Source organism: Topomyia yanbarensis, chromosome 1 (genome assembly GCF_030247195.1).
Source record: "Topomyia yanbarensis strain Yona2022 chromosome 1, ASM3024719v1, whole genome shotgun sequence".
NCBI lineage: Eukaryota > Metazoa > Arthropoda > Insecta > Diptera > Culicidae > Topomyia > Topomyia yanbarensis.
Window position 1 is genome coordinate 55811154 of NC_080670.1, and position 12937 is coordinate 55824090.

General features: G+C 39.6%; 2 protein-coding genes across 2 annotated transcripts; one reads left to right on the plus strand and one right to left on the minus strand.

The window, feature by feature from the left end:
• Window positions 1-1761: 1761 nt before the first annotated feature.
• LOC131677648 (U4/U6 small nuclear ribonucleoprotein Prp4) lies at window positions 1762-3478 on the plus strand. The gene has a single exon (XM_058957550.1). The coding sequence runs from the start codon at window positions 1914-1916 to the stop codon at window positions 3432-3434; it is 1521 nt and encodes a 506-aa protein (XP_058813533.1). The 5' UTR covers window positions 1762-1913; the 3' UTR covers window positions 3435-3478.
• Window positions 3479-3542: 64 nt separating this feature from the next.
• On the minus strand, window positions 3543-5262 carry LOC131677649 (3-hydroxyisobutyryl-CoA hydrolase, mitochondrial). The gene is made up of 2 exons (XM_058957551.1): window positions 4842-5262; window positions 3543-4765 (listed from the first exon to the last, which is right to left on the minus strand). Exons 1-2 carry the CDS (start codon window positions 4842-4844, stop codon window positions 3644-3646), a joined length of 1125 nt encoding a protein of 374 aa, XP_058813534.1. The 5' UTR covers window positions 4845-5262; the 3' UTR covers window positions 3543-3643.
• Between the last annotated feature and the right edge of the window lie 7675 nt (window positions 5263-12937).

Genomic DNA, 12937 nt, shown 5'->3' on the forward strand with positions numbered 1-12937 from the left:
TTACCACAATCTGACTTTCATTAAGACTTTAGGTCAGAGATCTTGTTCCACTATACTTACACACGATTCCACAGTTTCCCACATTCGTTGGCTAAATGAAGTGCACTAGACAAACAAAATACAAGCAAGAGCACGCCAATCGTTAAAAAAAAACAATTTTAATCCTTAAAGGCGCAAAGCAATTTTTTTCAAATTTTCTGAAAATTGTCTAACAGTTTTAATACGTTACTATGATAATTTTGAGATGGTTTTCGCAATGTTGTTTTAAAACAGCATTGCGCATTTAAGGGTTAAGCTTAAGCCAAACATGAACCGCCATGTCAAAAAACGCAAAAAACAACCAAGTCCATTTCAGCCGCCAGAAAATTTGACTAAGTATTGAAATTGTCTTTAAATCGCATTCGCAAATTGCATTTGTTCCTAGGGGCAATTAGCACAGGTGAGTTGAGTCAAACGTCAAACTGTTTAAAATTTAATGCCTGTCCGTTGACCTTTCTATTCCCGTTTAAAAAGAAACGGTGCCGAATTATTTCTTGAGGAAAACAAAACTATTTGCACTACAAAAACCGGTTGAGGTTAGGTATTTCGTGAGGCAAACAAACCAAAATCCTTTGGCGATACATTACATCTGTGGTTGTAAATTAGCTGTCAGAAATCTTAATGTTCGACCGCATTTTTTTTGACCAGGTTGCATTGACTAAGTTATTTTTAGGAAAATCTTTCAGAACCGCAAGATGCCTGTTACCCAGTTCAGATAATAATTGTTTATTGGGATTTTCGATTGATTGACACCGGTGTAGTGGATTGCCCTCGTTTTGCACTTTCTAGCAGAAGTGTCAATGGAACATATCCAGTTTTCTGCACTACTGCTAGAAAGTGCAAAAACGGCGCAGTTTCAGTGCACTCCACTACACCGGTGTCAATCAATCGAAAACCCCATGTGACGCTTGTTATAACCACTTATTTTCAATGCGTTTTTTTTGTTCCAAGTTGTATCACTTAGGGCCGATTTCTTCACCCTTGCTTAACGCTTTGGCCATGTTTAAACCGAGGGTCTGCCCCAAAGGGAAAAAGTGCGTGTCCGGATAAGAATAAGAAGAGTGGCAGATTTGACAAACGCAAAACAGATTCAAGATAATCTGCATAAGGTGTATGCATGTGTGTACAATAATATTTTTGGTGGCAAAAGCTTTGGAGGCTGAAAGCACTAGTTTCTATATTCAAAACATTGTTTTTAATAATTTCGTTTCTATTAACCGCTTTTTTGGGAAGTGAATCAGTATTTACGCAATGTCGATCTTACCAATCGTAAAACCAAAACTCTCGCTTTACGTATGCCTATACCTTATCTGGTACCATCTTGGGTGTTCACGTCATTTGCAGTTTGACAAGACCAAAATTTGACAAGACCATAATTTGATGTTGGAACGGTCTATCCCTGAGAATGATCATAGGAAGGGCAATCCCTCGGTTTAAACGTACTGGTGAACCTGGTTTAAAAGTTAAGCGAGGGTGAAAAAATCGACCCTTAATCTCGGTGTTGGCCGTCGATGAATAAAATGCTAATACCAAAAGCGGGCTGCGCTTTTACATGCGATGTTCGCCCGCCGTTTACTAACCACTGGCGGTCGAAATCTACATTTCATTAGCCAGTATGCCTAAACAAAATGTGGGAAGTCTGCAGCGCAAAATAATTTGTTTTCATTAGCCCCTTTTCTTTTTTGACGGGAATAGAGCGGCTTATAGGGTTGCCAGTAGGTTGTTAGAAATCGTTTACAAAACGTCGGTGCATCTATAAGTCGAGCGCGGAATCTTTATTAAATAATAATTATTATTATCTGAGTTCCTACAGGCTGAAAAAATATCTACTATTTGTATTTTGTTGTTAACACTTTGAAAAAAAAACACTAGAAATGTCGGATGAGGAAGATCTGGTCTTCGTTAAACGACAGAAAACAATCCACTATGGATCGCTTGAGGATTCCGAACGGATGCGTCAGATAAAGGATTCCGTTTCGGATCTCTACGGACCTGCTGGTGGTTCGGGTGAAAGTGGTCAGGTATACACCTCTAGCGATTATTTCGATCTGGAAGCAGAAGTGTCCAAAGACAAAGCAGCACTTCTCGAGGAGTTTGAGAGGAAGAAAAAAGCGAGGCAAATTCACGTGAGTACGGATGATGCAGAGGTCAAAAAGAATCTGAGGGCGCTGAACGAACCGATTTGCTACTTCGGTGAAGGACCAGCCGAGCGTCGAATTCGACTTAAAGAGCTTCTATCTGCACTAGGCGAAAGTGCGATTCCTCAGAAAATCACAAAAGATGATGACAAGAAGCAGATGCAGAAGGAGCAAGAGTCAACATGGTACCACGAAGGACCAGAGTCGCTGCGGATCGCCCGAATCTGGTTGGCAAATTATTCATTGCCACGGGCAAAGCAAAGATTGGATCATGCTACCGAATTGCTGAAGCTTCCAAGTGCTACCAAAGCTGGACGGATGGTGGAACTTCAGAAGCGGATTCAGTCATTGGCACCACAGTGCAGTCAGGTAGGTGATGTTCGTCCAGTCACTAATTGCTCCTTCAACTATGACTCAAGCTTGCTTCTGACGTCAAGTCTCAGTTCTATGTGCAAGGTTTGGTCTGTACCGGATTGCAACCTTGTTCAGACATTGCGAGGTCATCAGTTCTACGTGAGTGCGATTGCTTTCAGACCCGGCGTTCCAACTGATACCAAAGGCGAGGTAGCCATGGCTTCCGGTTGCTATGATGGAACGGTGAAACTATGGTCGTTCGATAGTGAGGAAGCAGTAGCAGATATCAACGGTCATGTGCCGCATCGTGTATCGCGCTTAGCGTTTCATCCATCCGGTCGATTTTTGGGAACTGCATGTTATGATGCTTCCTGGCGCTTGTGGGATTTAGAGCAAAAGCAGGAAGTTTTACATCAAGAAGGACATGCCAAAGCCGTTCACTGTATTGCTTTTCAGATCGATGGAAGCGTATGTGTAACAGGCGGATTGGATGCGTTTGGTCGAGTCTGGGATTTACGTACCGGTCGATGCATTATGTTTCTTGAAGGTCACCTGAGTGCCATCTACGGTGTGGATTTCTCTCCTAATGGATATCATATTGTGACGGGATCGCAGGATAATTCCTGTAAGATTTGGGACTTGAGACGGCGACATCCGGTGTACACGATACCGGCGCATAGAAATTTGGTTTCCGATGTGAAGTATCAGAAAAATGGAGGCCACTTTTTAGTGACGGCCAGCTATGATAATACGGCCAAGATTTGGTCCAACAAAACATGGCAACCGCTAAAGACGCTTTCCGGGCACGATAGTAGAATCATGAGTGTGGATATTTCACCGAACTCACAGCACATCGCAACTACATCCTACGATCGTACCTTTAAATTATGGAGCCCGGAGTGAGGTTCGTTATGTATCAGTTCAATAAATGTATGACATCTGGCGAATTGGATCGATTTTTCATAGATGACCGACCAGAGGATATTAAAAGGTAAAAAGAAAACGGACATATTTAACTAAAATTTTATTTGTTTACGCCATGCGTTAATAATATCCACTGATTAGCTTATTTAAATGCACTTGAGGTAGGAATCGCCACAGAAATAATCAACTTATAGATTCGCTTTCGCCTCATTGTCGAAAACCAATTCATCTCCGTCGGGAAGTGGTCCAAAAAACCGATCAACATGTGATTGGGTAACTTCACTCAACTTTGCCGGATTCCACTTCGGATTCTGGTCTCTATCAATCAACATTGCTCGGACACCCTCCTCAAAATCACTACCGATGACACTATGAACCGCCATGCGAAATTCCATCTTTAGACAGCTACGTAAGTCACACTGCACTCCAAGGTCCAACTGTTTTTTGGTTACCTTTAACGAAGTTGGTGACATTTTGGCCATAGTTTGCAGAGTACTTTTAGCCCAAGAACTGCCATCCTTTTCCAAGTTCGCGAAAATGTCTTCTACTGTTGATGCATCAAAACACTCGTCGATCTGTTTCAATTCCTTGGCCAGTGTGAATTCGGAACTATCGTTTGCATTGAACTTATTGAGTATATTGGAGACATCCGAGCTGTTCCTAGCTGCAACAAGTTCTTTCTCGAGAGCCTCAAGATTTTTGCTTTCAACGTAGTGGGTAGCAATTCCAGCCTTCATCACATCCTTGCCCTTTAATCTATAGCCGGTCAATCCCAGAAACAAGCCTAGTTTGCCTTGCAGTCGAGGCAAAAAGAATCCGCCACCGACATCCGGAAACAGCCCGATGGCTGTTTCGGGCATGGCGAACATGGTCCGCTCGGTAGCCACTCGATACTTCCCATGCACGGACAAACCGACTCCACCACCCATGGTTATTCCATCAATGATAGCAACGTAGTCTGGTTTGTAGGTACCAATCAGTTCGTTCAGTCGGTATTCCTCGCGGAAGAAATTTCTCGATGAATCCACCGGACCATTCTCTACGATTGCTCGCACATCACCACCCGCACAGAACGACTTTTCTCCGGCTCCTTTAACGATAACCAAACTCTTGGTATTCTGCCACTGTTTCATGACCGCGTAAATCTGTCGCACCATATCAAGATTGATGGCATTCAAGGCCTTTTGTCGGTTCAGCGTAATGACTCCCTTGTCACTACCGAGTTCCTCACTGATGACGGTACGTTCCGCTCCAGTTGACATGGCTCGATATACTAGAGGAGACATATATCGTTGAATTGGACGAAGTAACTGCAATGTGAAATGATACGATTAGATCTCAATCTACTGACCTCTAGTTCATCGGGCAGGGCAGGTGAGTACGTACCATTTTTTGACGTTGTCTTAATTGTTGTGGATATATAATCGCTCCTGAATGCTGTCCGATTATGCAATCGAAATGATAAAACTACACAACCATACGAACCGACACAGGACTCGAACCTGTTGAAACGAAATCAGACACTATAACCGGCAGTATCCGAGACAATCCGTGGAAGCAAGGTACCAGATTGTTGCTTCGTCAGCTACACAAGATTGATATTCCAATTATTCTGGTTTAAGATGATGGGGAGACTGATTTGTGTTCAGTAGCTTAACCCTTAAATGCACAATGTTGTTTTAAACCAACATTGCATAAAATTCTCGACAAAGATATGATTACGGTGTAAAAGCGAATGTCAAAATTCACTTTGAGTGATAATTCTAGACAGACCGTTACTCGCCGATCACAGATGTTGCTGGTGAACAAAAGAGAAAAGTGTTCTCTTTCATTGATTACTGTGAGCTGTGTTCGACCAAAAACGGTTTGTCCCGAATTTCCATTCAAAAAGAATTTGTAAAGCTGACTTTTGCGCCCTAATCATATGTTTGTCGAGTATTACTTGAAGCTGTTCGCAATATCCCAGTCAAAAAGGGCAAGTTGCTGGCTAACGGGGGGCTATTTGCCAACTCGGATGCGCTAATTGCCCTTCAATTTGCCAGCAGATTGCTGGCAATTAGGGGACTATTTCAAATGCAACATTTGGGCGATTTGCCGCCGTCATTTTTTAGCCGCTCTACCCGCCCTTAAATCGCCCCCAAATCGCCCAGAACGTAATTGCCTAATATGAAAATTACAAATATTACTTATTTTCGGATTCATTATCTACTCACAAAAACTTATCAGTACACCACCAAATTATAGGAAGAATCAATGGTTAAATTGGCATTGCACACCAAAACTTACCACAATCTGACTTTTATCAAGAGTTTAGGTCAGATATCTTGTTCCACTATATTTACACACGATTCCACAATTTCCCACATTCGTTGGCTAAATGAAGTGCACTAGACAAACAAAATACAAGCGAGAACACGCCAATCGTTTAAAAAAAACTTTTTTAAGCGTAAGCAAAACATGAACCGCCATGTTTGAAAAACGCAAATATACAACCAAGTCCTTTTCAGCCGCCAGAAAATTTTTCTAAGTGTTGAAATTGTCTTTAAATCGCATTCGCAAATTGCATTTGTTCCTAGGGGCAATTAGCACAGGCGAGTTGAGTTAAACGTCAAACTGTTTAAATCGCCTGACAATGTTCGTCCGCATTTTTTTGACAGGGAAGGATAGGCAATGTTCGTTTTTTGACAGCTAAACGCGAATCCAATCGATCCAAAATGGAGTCTCCGCAGTTCTCTTTCTAGAGTTTTTCTAGTTGGATCCACCATGCAAATAATCCGACTGAAAATATCATTTTCGATTTGTTTTCCTATAAAAAATTATGACATGTGGGGAAAACAAATCGTTGAACACACTAATACAGTTAGGCTGTTCGCAACGCTGATGTATTCTATATGAGATGTTCTATTTTACATCACCGACTAAAACAGATCGATCGCAATGCTGAGATGCAGTTCTATTTTTCGACTACTTTTTTAGATTAGATTTAAAACAGCTAGAACTCGTTTTAAATTTTCCATAATTTAAAACACGAATAGAACACTGTTCTAAACTTTTTTTCATTAGTATGTTGACGACTTACAGCAGAAAAAACAATATATGTCACATAAGTGACAAACAAAAAAAACAACATTTAGAACAGGTGGCTAAATCATTGCATTGGGATGTTCTAGATGTATTTTGACAGATCCAAATTATCTGACGGCTTGTCATTTTGAAACAAATTTACATCATAGCATTGCGAACAGCCTAATGAAAAATATTTAAAACAGTGTTCTATTCGTGTTTCACATTGTGGAGAATTTAAAACAATAGTCGTTTTAAATCTAATCCAAAAAAGTTCTTGAAAAATAGAACTGCATCTCAGCATTGCGATCGATTTGTTTTAGTCGGTAATGTAAAATAGAACAGTCCATATAGAATACATCAGCGTTGCGAACAGCCTGATAAGTTGAATAAAACAAAAAATCTATTTGCGCTTTGAAGGGTTAAGCCATTTAATTTTTACAGGTATATCTTTTAATTCAAGAGTACTTATTCAAAACATCCTAAGTAACATTCACCTCGAGGTTCATGAACTTGAAGCAGACGGGCAATAAAAATCTTAACCGAACTATTCCAATACGCTAATCCAATTTTATTTCCCTGCCCTAGGTTGATGGGTGTGACGGTTATGCAAGCATTATCAAGCATATTTCGTGCATCAATTCTAAAGAATCTCTGACAGACAATTGCTTTAAGATGGTTATTGTATTACGCCTCGACAGTTGTACATCGAGGAGACCGAGAGGGCTTATGCGCTTTTTTGTATTTTGTGTTTTTTCATACCCTGCACCAGTTCTAACTAACGACGACCAACCACAAGCCTTGCTAGCGTGGTCGACGTGGATTTTGCTGTAGGTCGTGTTTGCAAACATTATTCCACGGTTCAATGGCAGTGTTGGTGGACATGGTTCGAGTGGGGGTCATTGTATGTCGATTTATCGGTCGACTTCATCACGATTTCCACTAGGGGGAAGGGGGTTGCTTATTTAATCTTCCAGTCATCACATCACATGATTTGGTATTCTTAATACCTATGTATAACAAACTTAAAGATATGACACAAGGTGCTAAAAACGCACAAAAATCTTGTCAATCCTAATTTTCATTGGATTGTCTGCTCTAAAGATATTACCGAGGGCCGTTCATAAATGATGTCGCGTATTGACAGTTGGGGAAAAGCCATGAATTACCTAGATAGAAACTAAAAATTTGAGACGTACTAATGGAGCGGGGTTACTAAAACCAACAATTTTTAGACATTTTCTGCGAGACATTGTTTATGAATGGACCCCAAACAAACAATATTCTACAGTCGTGATTCGCTGGTTGGACACTTTTTAACTGGACTGACATTATTTAGAGATGTGAAAAGATGCATTTACACTGCCAACATCTCCTTTGGAGAGTTTTTGACATTTGTCAGTCGGTCCAACTAGCGAATCAAATTCGTTAGTTGGACAAGGCTGTGGCCCAACCAGCGAATCAAGACTGTATAACGAATATCACGTAACATCGATGACAGAGCAGTGGGATTAAGAGCAAGTTCCCCCTGGGTCGTGCAAAACCGAGAAGCAACATCAATTTCGGCACAGAGATGGAAGTCCTCTCAAGCGTAAAAGTTAAGTAAAAGGCACATCTACAGGTAATTGAGATGTTACCACCAAAGGTAGTTCTGTCGCCATTCCGTTTAGTGCATGATTTTCACTGAATTGATATCCAAGGGATCGTTATAATTATGGGATATGCCAGTATGGTGGTCGTAATGGTCTTGCAAATATTTGTTCAAATGACAAAATAAGTATTTTAAACTGATTTGTTCGAAACTAGATGTCTGTTCTCTGTGACTTAGTTGTAACAATTAAAATCTTAAATTATTTATGATTATCAAACAAAACAATCATAAATACACACTATAACAGGAATAATAACTGGCAGAATACATAGTTACAGAAAGATTAGTATTCGTGGACATTACGGTTATCAGCGCTTTCAGAATTAGTTAATAGTCGATTGATCCGCTTCAGACCTACACTCAAAAAATGTTAACGTTATACCTATTGATTTTACACATATATTTTTGCAATTAGCGGCGGCAGATAGACACTATTTGCTGGCACATAGCCCTAATGTGTGTGTTTACAAGAAATATTAATCTTACATTAACATTTCATAACTATAAGGCCCATAAAACCCGATTCTATAACAATACGCACATACAACTTATGTGTGCGCATACATAGTTTATACAGTTGACACATAGAAGGTATGTGTGGGCGTGATAACATTAGCATTTCTTCTTCATATGGATTTTGAGTGGTTTGAAGCAAATAGAATTAACGTTTGAATTTTTTTCAGTGTAGGGAACCCAAGAGGAGATCAGGAACAAGACAGAAGCGGAATCAATGCGAAGTTTTAATTGCATTACTGACGATTTAACACGTGTTGTTAGGAGCTTAATGCAGTGGACTAGACAAAATAGAAGACTTGACGACACTACGAAACTAACAGGCGCAAAATTTAGTCCTCCTCCCGAGGACCGGTGTTTACTTGGCAGACAGATGCTAATTCGTCCGATTTTGTAAATTTCGTCTCGCGGGACGGACCAAAATCCCGTAATCTATAAGCCCGCAGTCCTATCAGCCTGCAAAAATCGGAAACACTAGTGTTATGGGGGAACTTTCTTCTAGTATCTAAACCGTATGCTTAAAATTAAGAATCAGATTCAAGATCTACGCGATCATTCAAGTACGCACGCTAATATGCAAATGGCTCACAGTTACGAATTTATGCACGCGAAATCACATACGTTCTGGCACACACGAAAAACACGTGAACATACAAACGCTTGAGCCCATCGCGATCCTCCACGCACGGAGAAACATACTTATTATAATTATTTATTTCTGAACAGCCAACAGTAGAACTGTTCAATGCACATTTCCATCACAATCTGCAGAGCAATTATTCGCCCTATCCCAATCCATACCATGATCGGCTCCCATGGCGTGTTTGTGGCCTGCATGGACTATTCAACCTTCTTATCATCGGCCTTGGACTGACTTGCCCCACCAAACGCTGCAAAGTGAAAATGAAAATGAAATATGTCAATGTTATTTGATTTGTGCATGATCAATATTTGTAAGATACATACATTTTTTTTTTAGGTCGCTAGCCGTGCATTGAAGAATGCCTAAAACTCTGAACTAGGCCCCGTCGAGTCCAGTCCGTCATCTGTCCGTCTCGTCCTGTCGTGTCTGGGGCTTCCAGGTTACATGCATTCACCAGACTAGACTAGCTTATGTCAGCTTAATTGTGCACTGGTTTCGTAGAATCGAGGCGATCATCGAAATGATAGATCCTACGAGTGAATGCACTTGGCCCAGTCACCTGTCGAGCATTTGTATATTTGCGTGTGTGAATGTTTACGTGTGTATGGGAAGTGTTGCATGTTGAGATATGTGTGTTACCTGTAAATAATATGTTAATACAAATATGCATGATGTTAAAATAAGACATGTGTAATATGCTACTTACAGTTTGTTGTTCGTTCCTACTTATCTGATTCAATTGAGTATGAAAGTACATCTCAATTTTTCTAAAACCTGGCGACGTCCGATGGCAGTGAATAGTCATTGTTGACAGCAATGTTGCCCTTTTATGTTAAATTATCTCGGAGAAGTCATCAGAGGAATATGACGCATGAGATCGAAAATAAATAAAATAAAGAGTAGAGTTAGTACTGTTATTGAATATTAATTGAACAACACATGTACCATGCAATAAAACTACTTGGAATCGTCCAAATGCCAGAAAATGATATATATATTTACCATTAACGACAATTAACTCCGTTAGAAGTTTCTCATGCTATACTGGACGGGAATGGATTATTGACGTGCATCGGTAAATCAATCGTACCTTCATTTATCCAATCCGAATGAATCGAATCGAATGCACGAATTGAACACCAGTAAAAAGTGACCAACGAATCCCAAGAAGGATCATCCACTATTCCATCATATAAGCCAGTTCTGCATCCATTCCCTGGTCCACATGTCACAAATACTCAGACGCCCACATACACAGATAGACACACGGCTAGCACACAATTGTACACTAGTACCAAAAACTACAATTATTACAACACAACACAACTAATATGGTTCTACTGTTATTTTTTTAATGCGCCTGTGCACGTTGCCGAGGTCGACCGATAAATCGACACACAATGACTTCCACTGCGAGCCCTGCTCACAAAGACTGCCGTTAAGCTGTTGAACAATGTCTGCAAACACAGCCCACAGAAAAAGTCAATCCACAGCGACCCGCCAATCGGCCACGCCAGTGTGCACAGGCTCTTAGTTGACTGTTAGTTTGGGCTGGTGCAGAGTATGAAAAAGCACAAAACATAAAAAAGGCCCATAAGCCCTCTCGGTCTCCTCGATGCACCACTATCGAGGCGCAATGCAATAACCATCTTAAAGCAGGTGTCTGCTCAAATATGCTTGAAGATGTTTGCAATACCGTCAAACCCATCAACCTAGGAGAGGGAATATTTGTAAAGCGGACCCTACACGGAGAAGAATATTGTCAATAAAAATATTGTCAAGACTGCTTCAATACGTCAATCCCATTTGATTTATGCATGATCAATATTTTCAAGATACCCTTACACGATCAATATATTGATCAATAATCGATTTATTGACAATATTTCTGCACGTGTAGGGTCAGCTTAAGATACATACATTGACAGTATTCTGCTCGTGTAGAGTCCGCCTTAAGCAGACCCTACACGAGACAGAAATATTGTCAATACATATATTGACAAGACTGCTTCAATCCATCAATCCCATTTAAATTCCACAGAATCAATATTTTCAAGATGACCTTACACCATCAATATATTGATCAATATATGATTTATTGTCAATATTTCTACTCGTGTAGGGTCCGCTTTAAACAAATCCCTATAGCGGACCCTACACGAGACAAGTATATTGAAGTAAAAGTATTTACAAGACTGCTTCAATAAGCGGATCCTAAGCGAGTAGAAATATTGACAATAAATCGATTATTGAATAATATATTGATTAGGAATATAGTATTGAAGCAAACTTATCATTTTTTTTTATTGACTATATTCTTAAGCGAACCCTACACGGGACAAGAATATTGTCAATAAAAATATTGTCAAGACTGATTCAATAAGCGGACCCTACACGAGACAGAAATATTGTTAATAAATATATTGCCAAGACTACTTCAATCCATCAATCCCATTTAAATTCTACAGAATCAATATTTTCAAGATGACCTTACACCATCAATATATTGATCAATATATGATTTATTGTCAATATTTCTGCTCGTGTAGGGTCCGCTATACGTCAATCCCATTTGATTTCTACATGATCAATATTTTCAAGACACCCTTACACGATCAATAATCGATTTATTGACAATATTTCTGCACGTGTAGGGTCCGCTTTATAGCGTCTCAATCCCATTTGAATTCCACTGGATCAATATTTTCAATATTCCTTCACACCATCAATATATTGATAAACATTTAGCTAATTGTCAATATTACTGTTCATGTAAAGCGGACTCTACAAGAGCAGAAATATTTTCAATAAATCGATTATTGATCAATATATTGATGGTGCAAGGGCATCTATAAAATATTGATCATGTAGAAATCAAATGGGATCGACGTATAGCGGACCCTACACGAGACAAGAATATTGTCAATAAAAATATTGACAAGACTACTTCAATCCATCAATCCCATTTGAATTCTATAGAATCAATATTTTCATAGTGTCCTTACATGATCAATATATTGATCAATAATTAGTTTATTGTCAATATTCCTGCTCGTGTAGGGTCCGCTTATAGCGGACCCTACAATAAATCATATATTGACCAATATATTGATGGTGTAAGGTAATCTTGAAAATATTGATTCTGTAGAATTTAAATGGTATTGATGGATTGAAGCAGTCTTGTCAATATATTTGTTGACAATATTTCTGTCTCGTGTAGGGTTCGCTTATTGAAATAGTTTTGTCAATATTTTTATTGGCAATATTTCTTGTGACCCCTACCGTCTCCGAAATTGTCCAAGTGGTGACCCCTCGCTTAGGGTGCGTATAGAATGGCGGCGAAAAGCTGAGCTACACTAAGAAAAATTATATGGTAACATTTACCATATGAGGAGGTTAACTTGAATTTGCGAGTATGGTGGTTTTTAACCGACTATAGCGTCAGGTCATTTTAACCATATCTATGTTCAAAATCACTATACAAGAGCTTTGGACCATAATAGTACTATTAAACATTCTATTGTAAGCATGACCATTATAAGTGGGATGCTAGGTGTAAGAATATGCATAGTTATCATCACCTGGAACTGTTTGTTATAACTAGACCAGGAG

Excerpts from the sequence above, each read along its gene's own strand:
- LOC131677648 (XM_058957550.1), top strand. The coding sequence starts at position 1,914 with ATGTCGGATGAGGAAGATCTGGTCTTCGTTAAACGACAGAAAACAATC.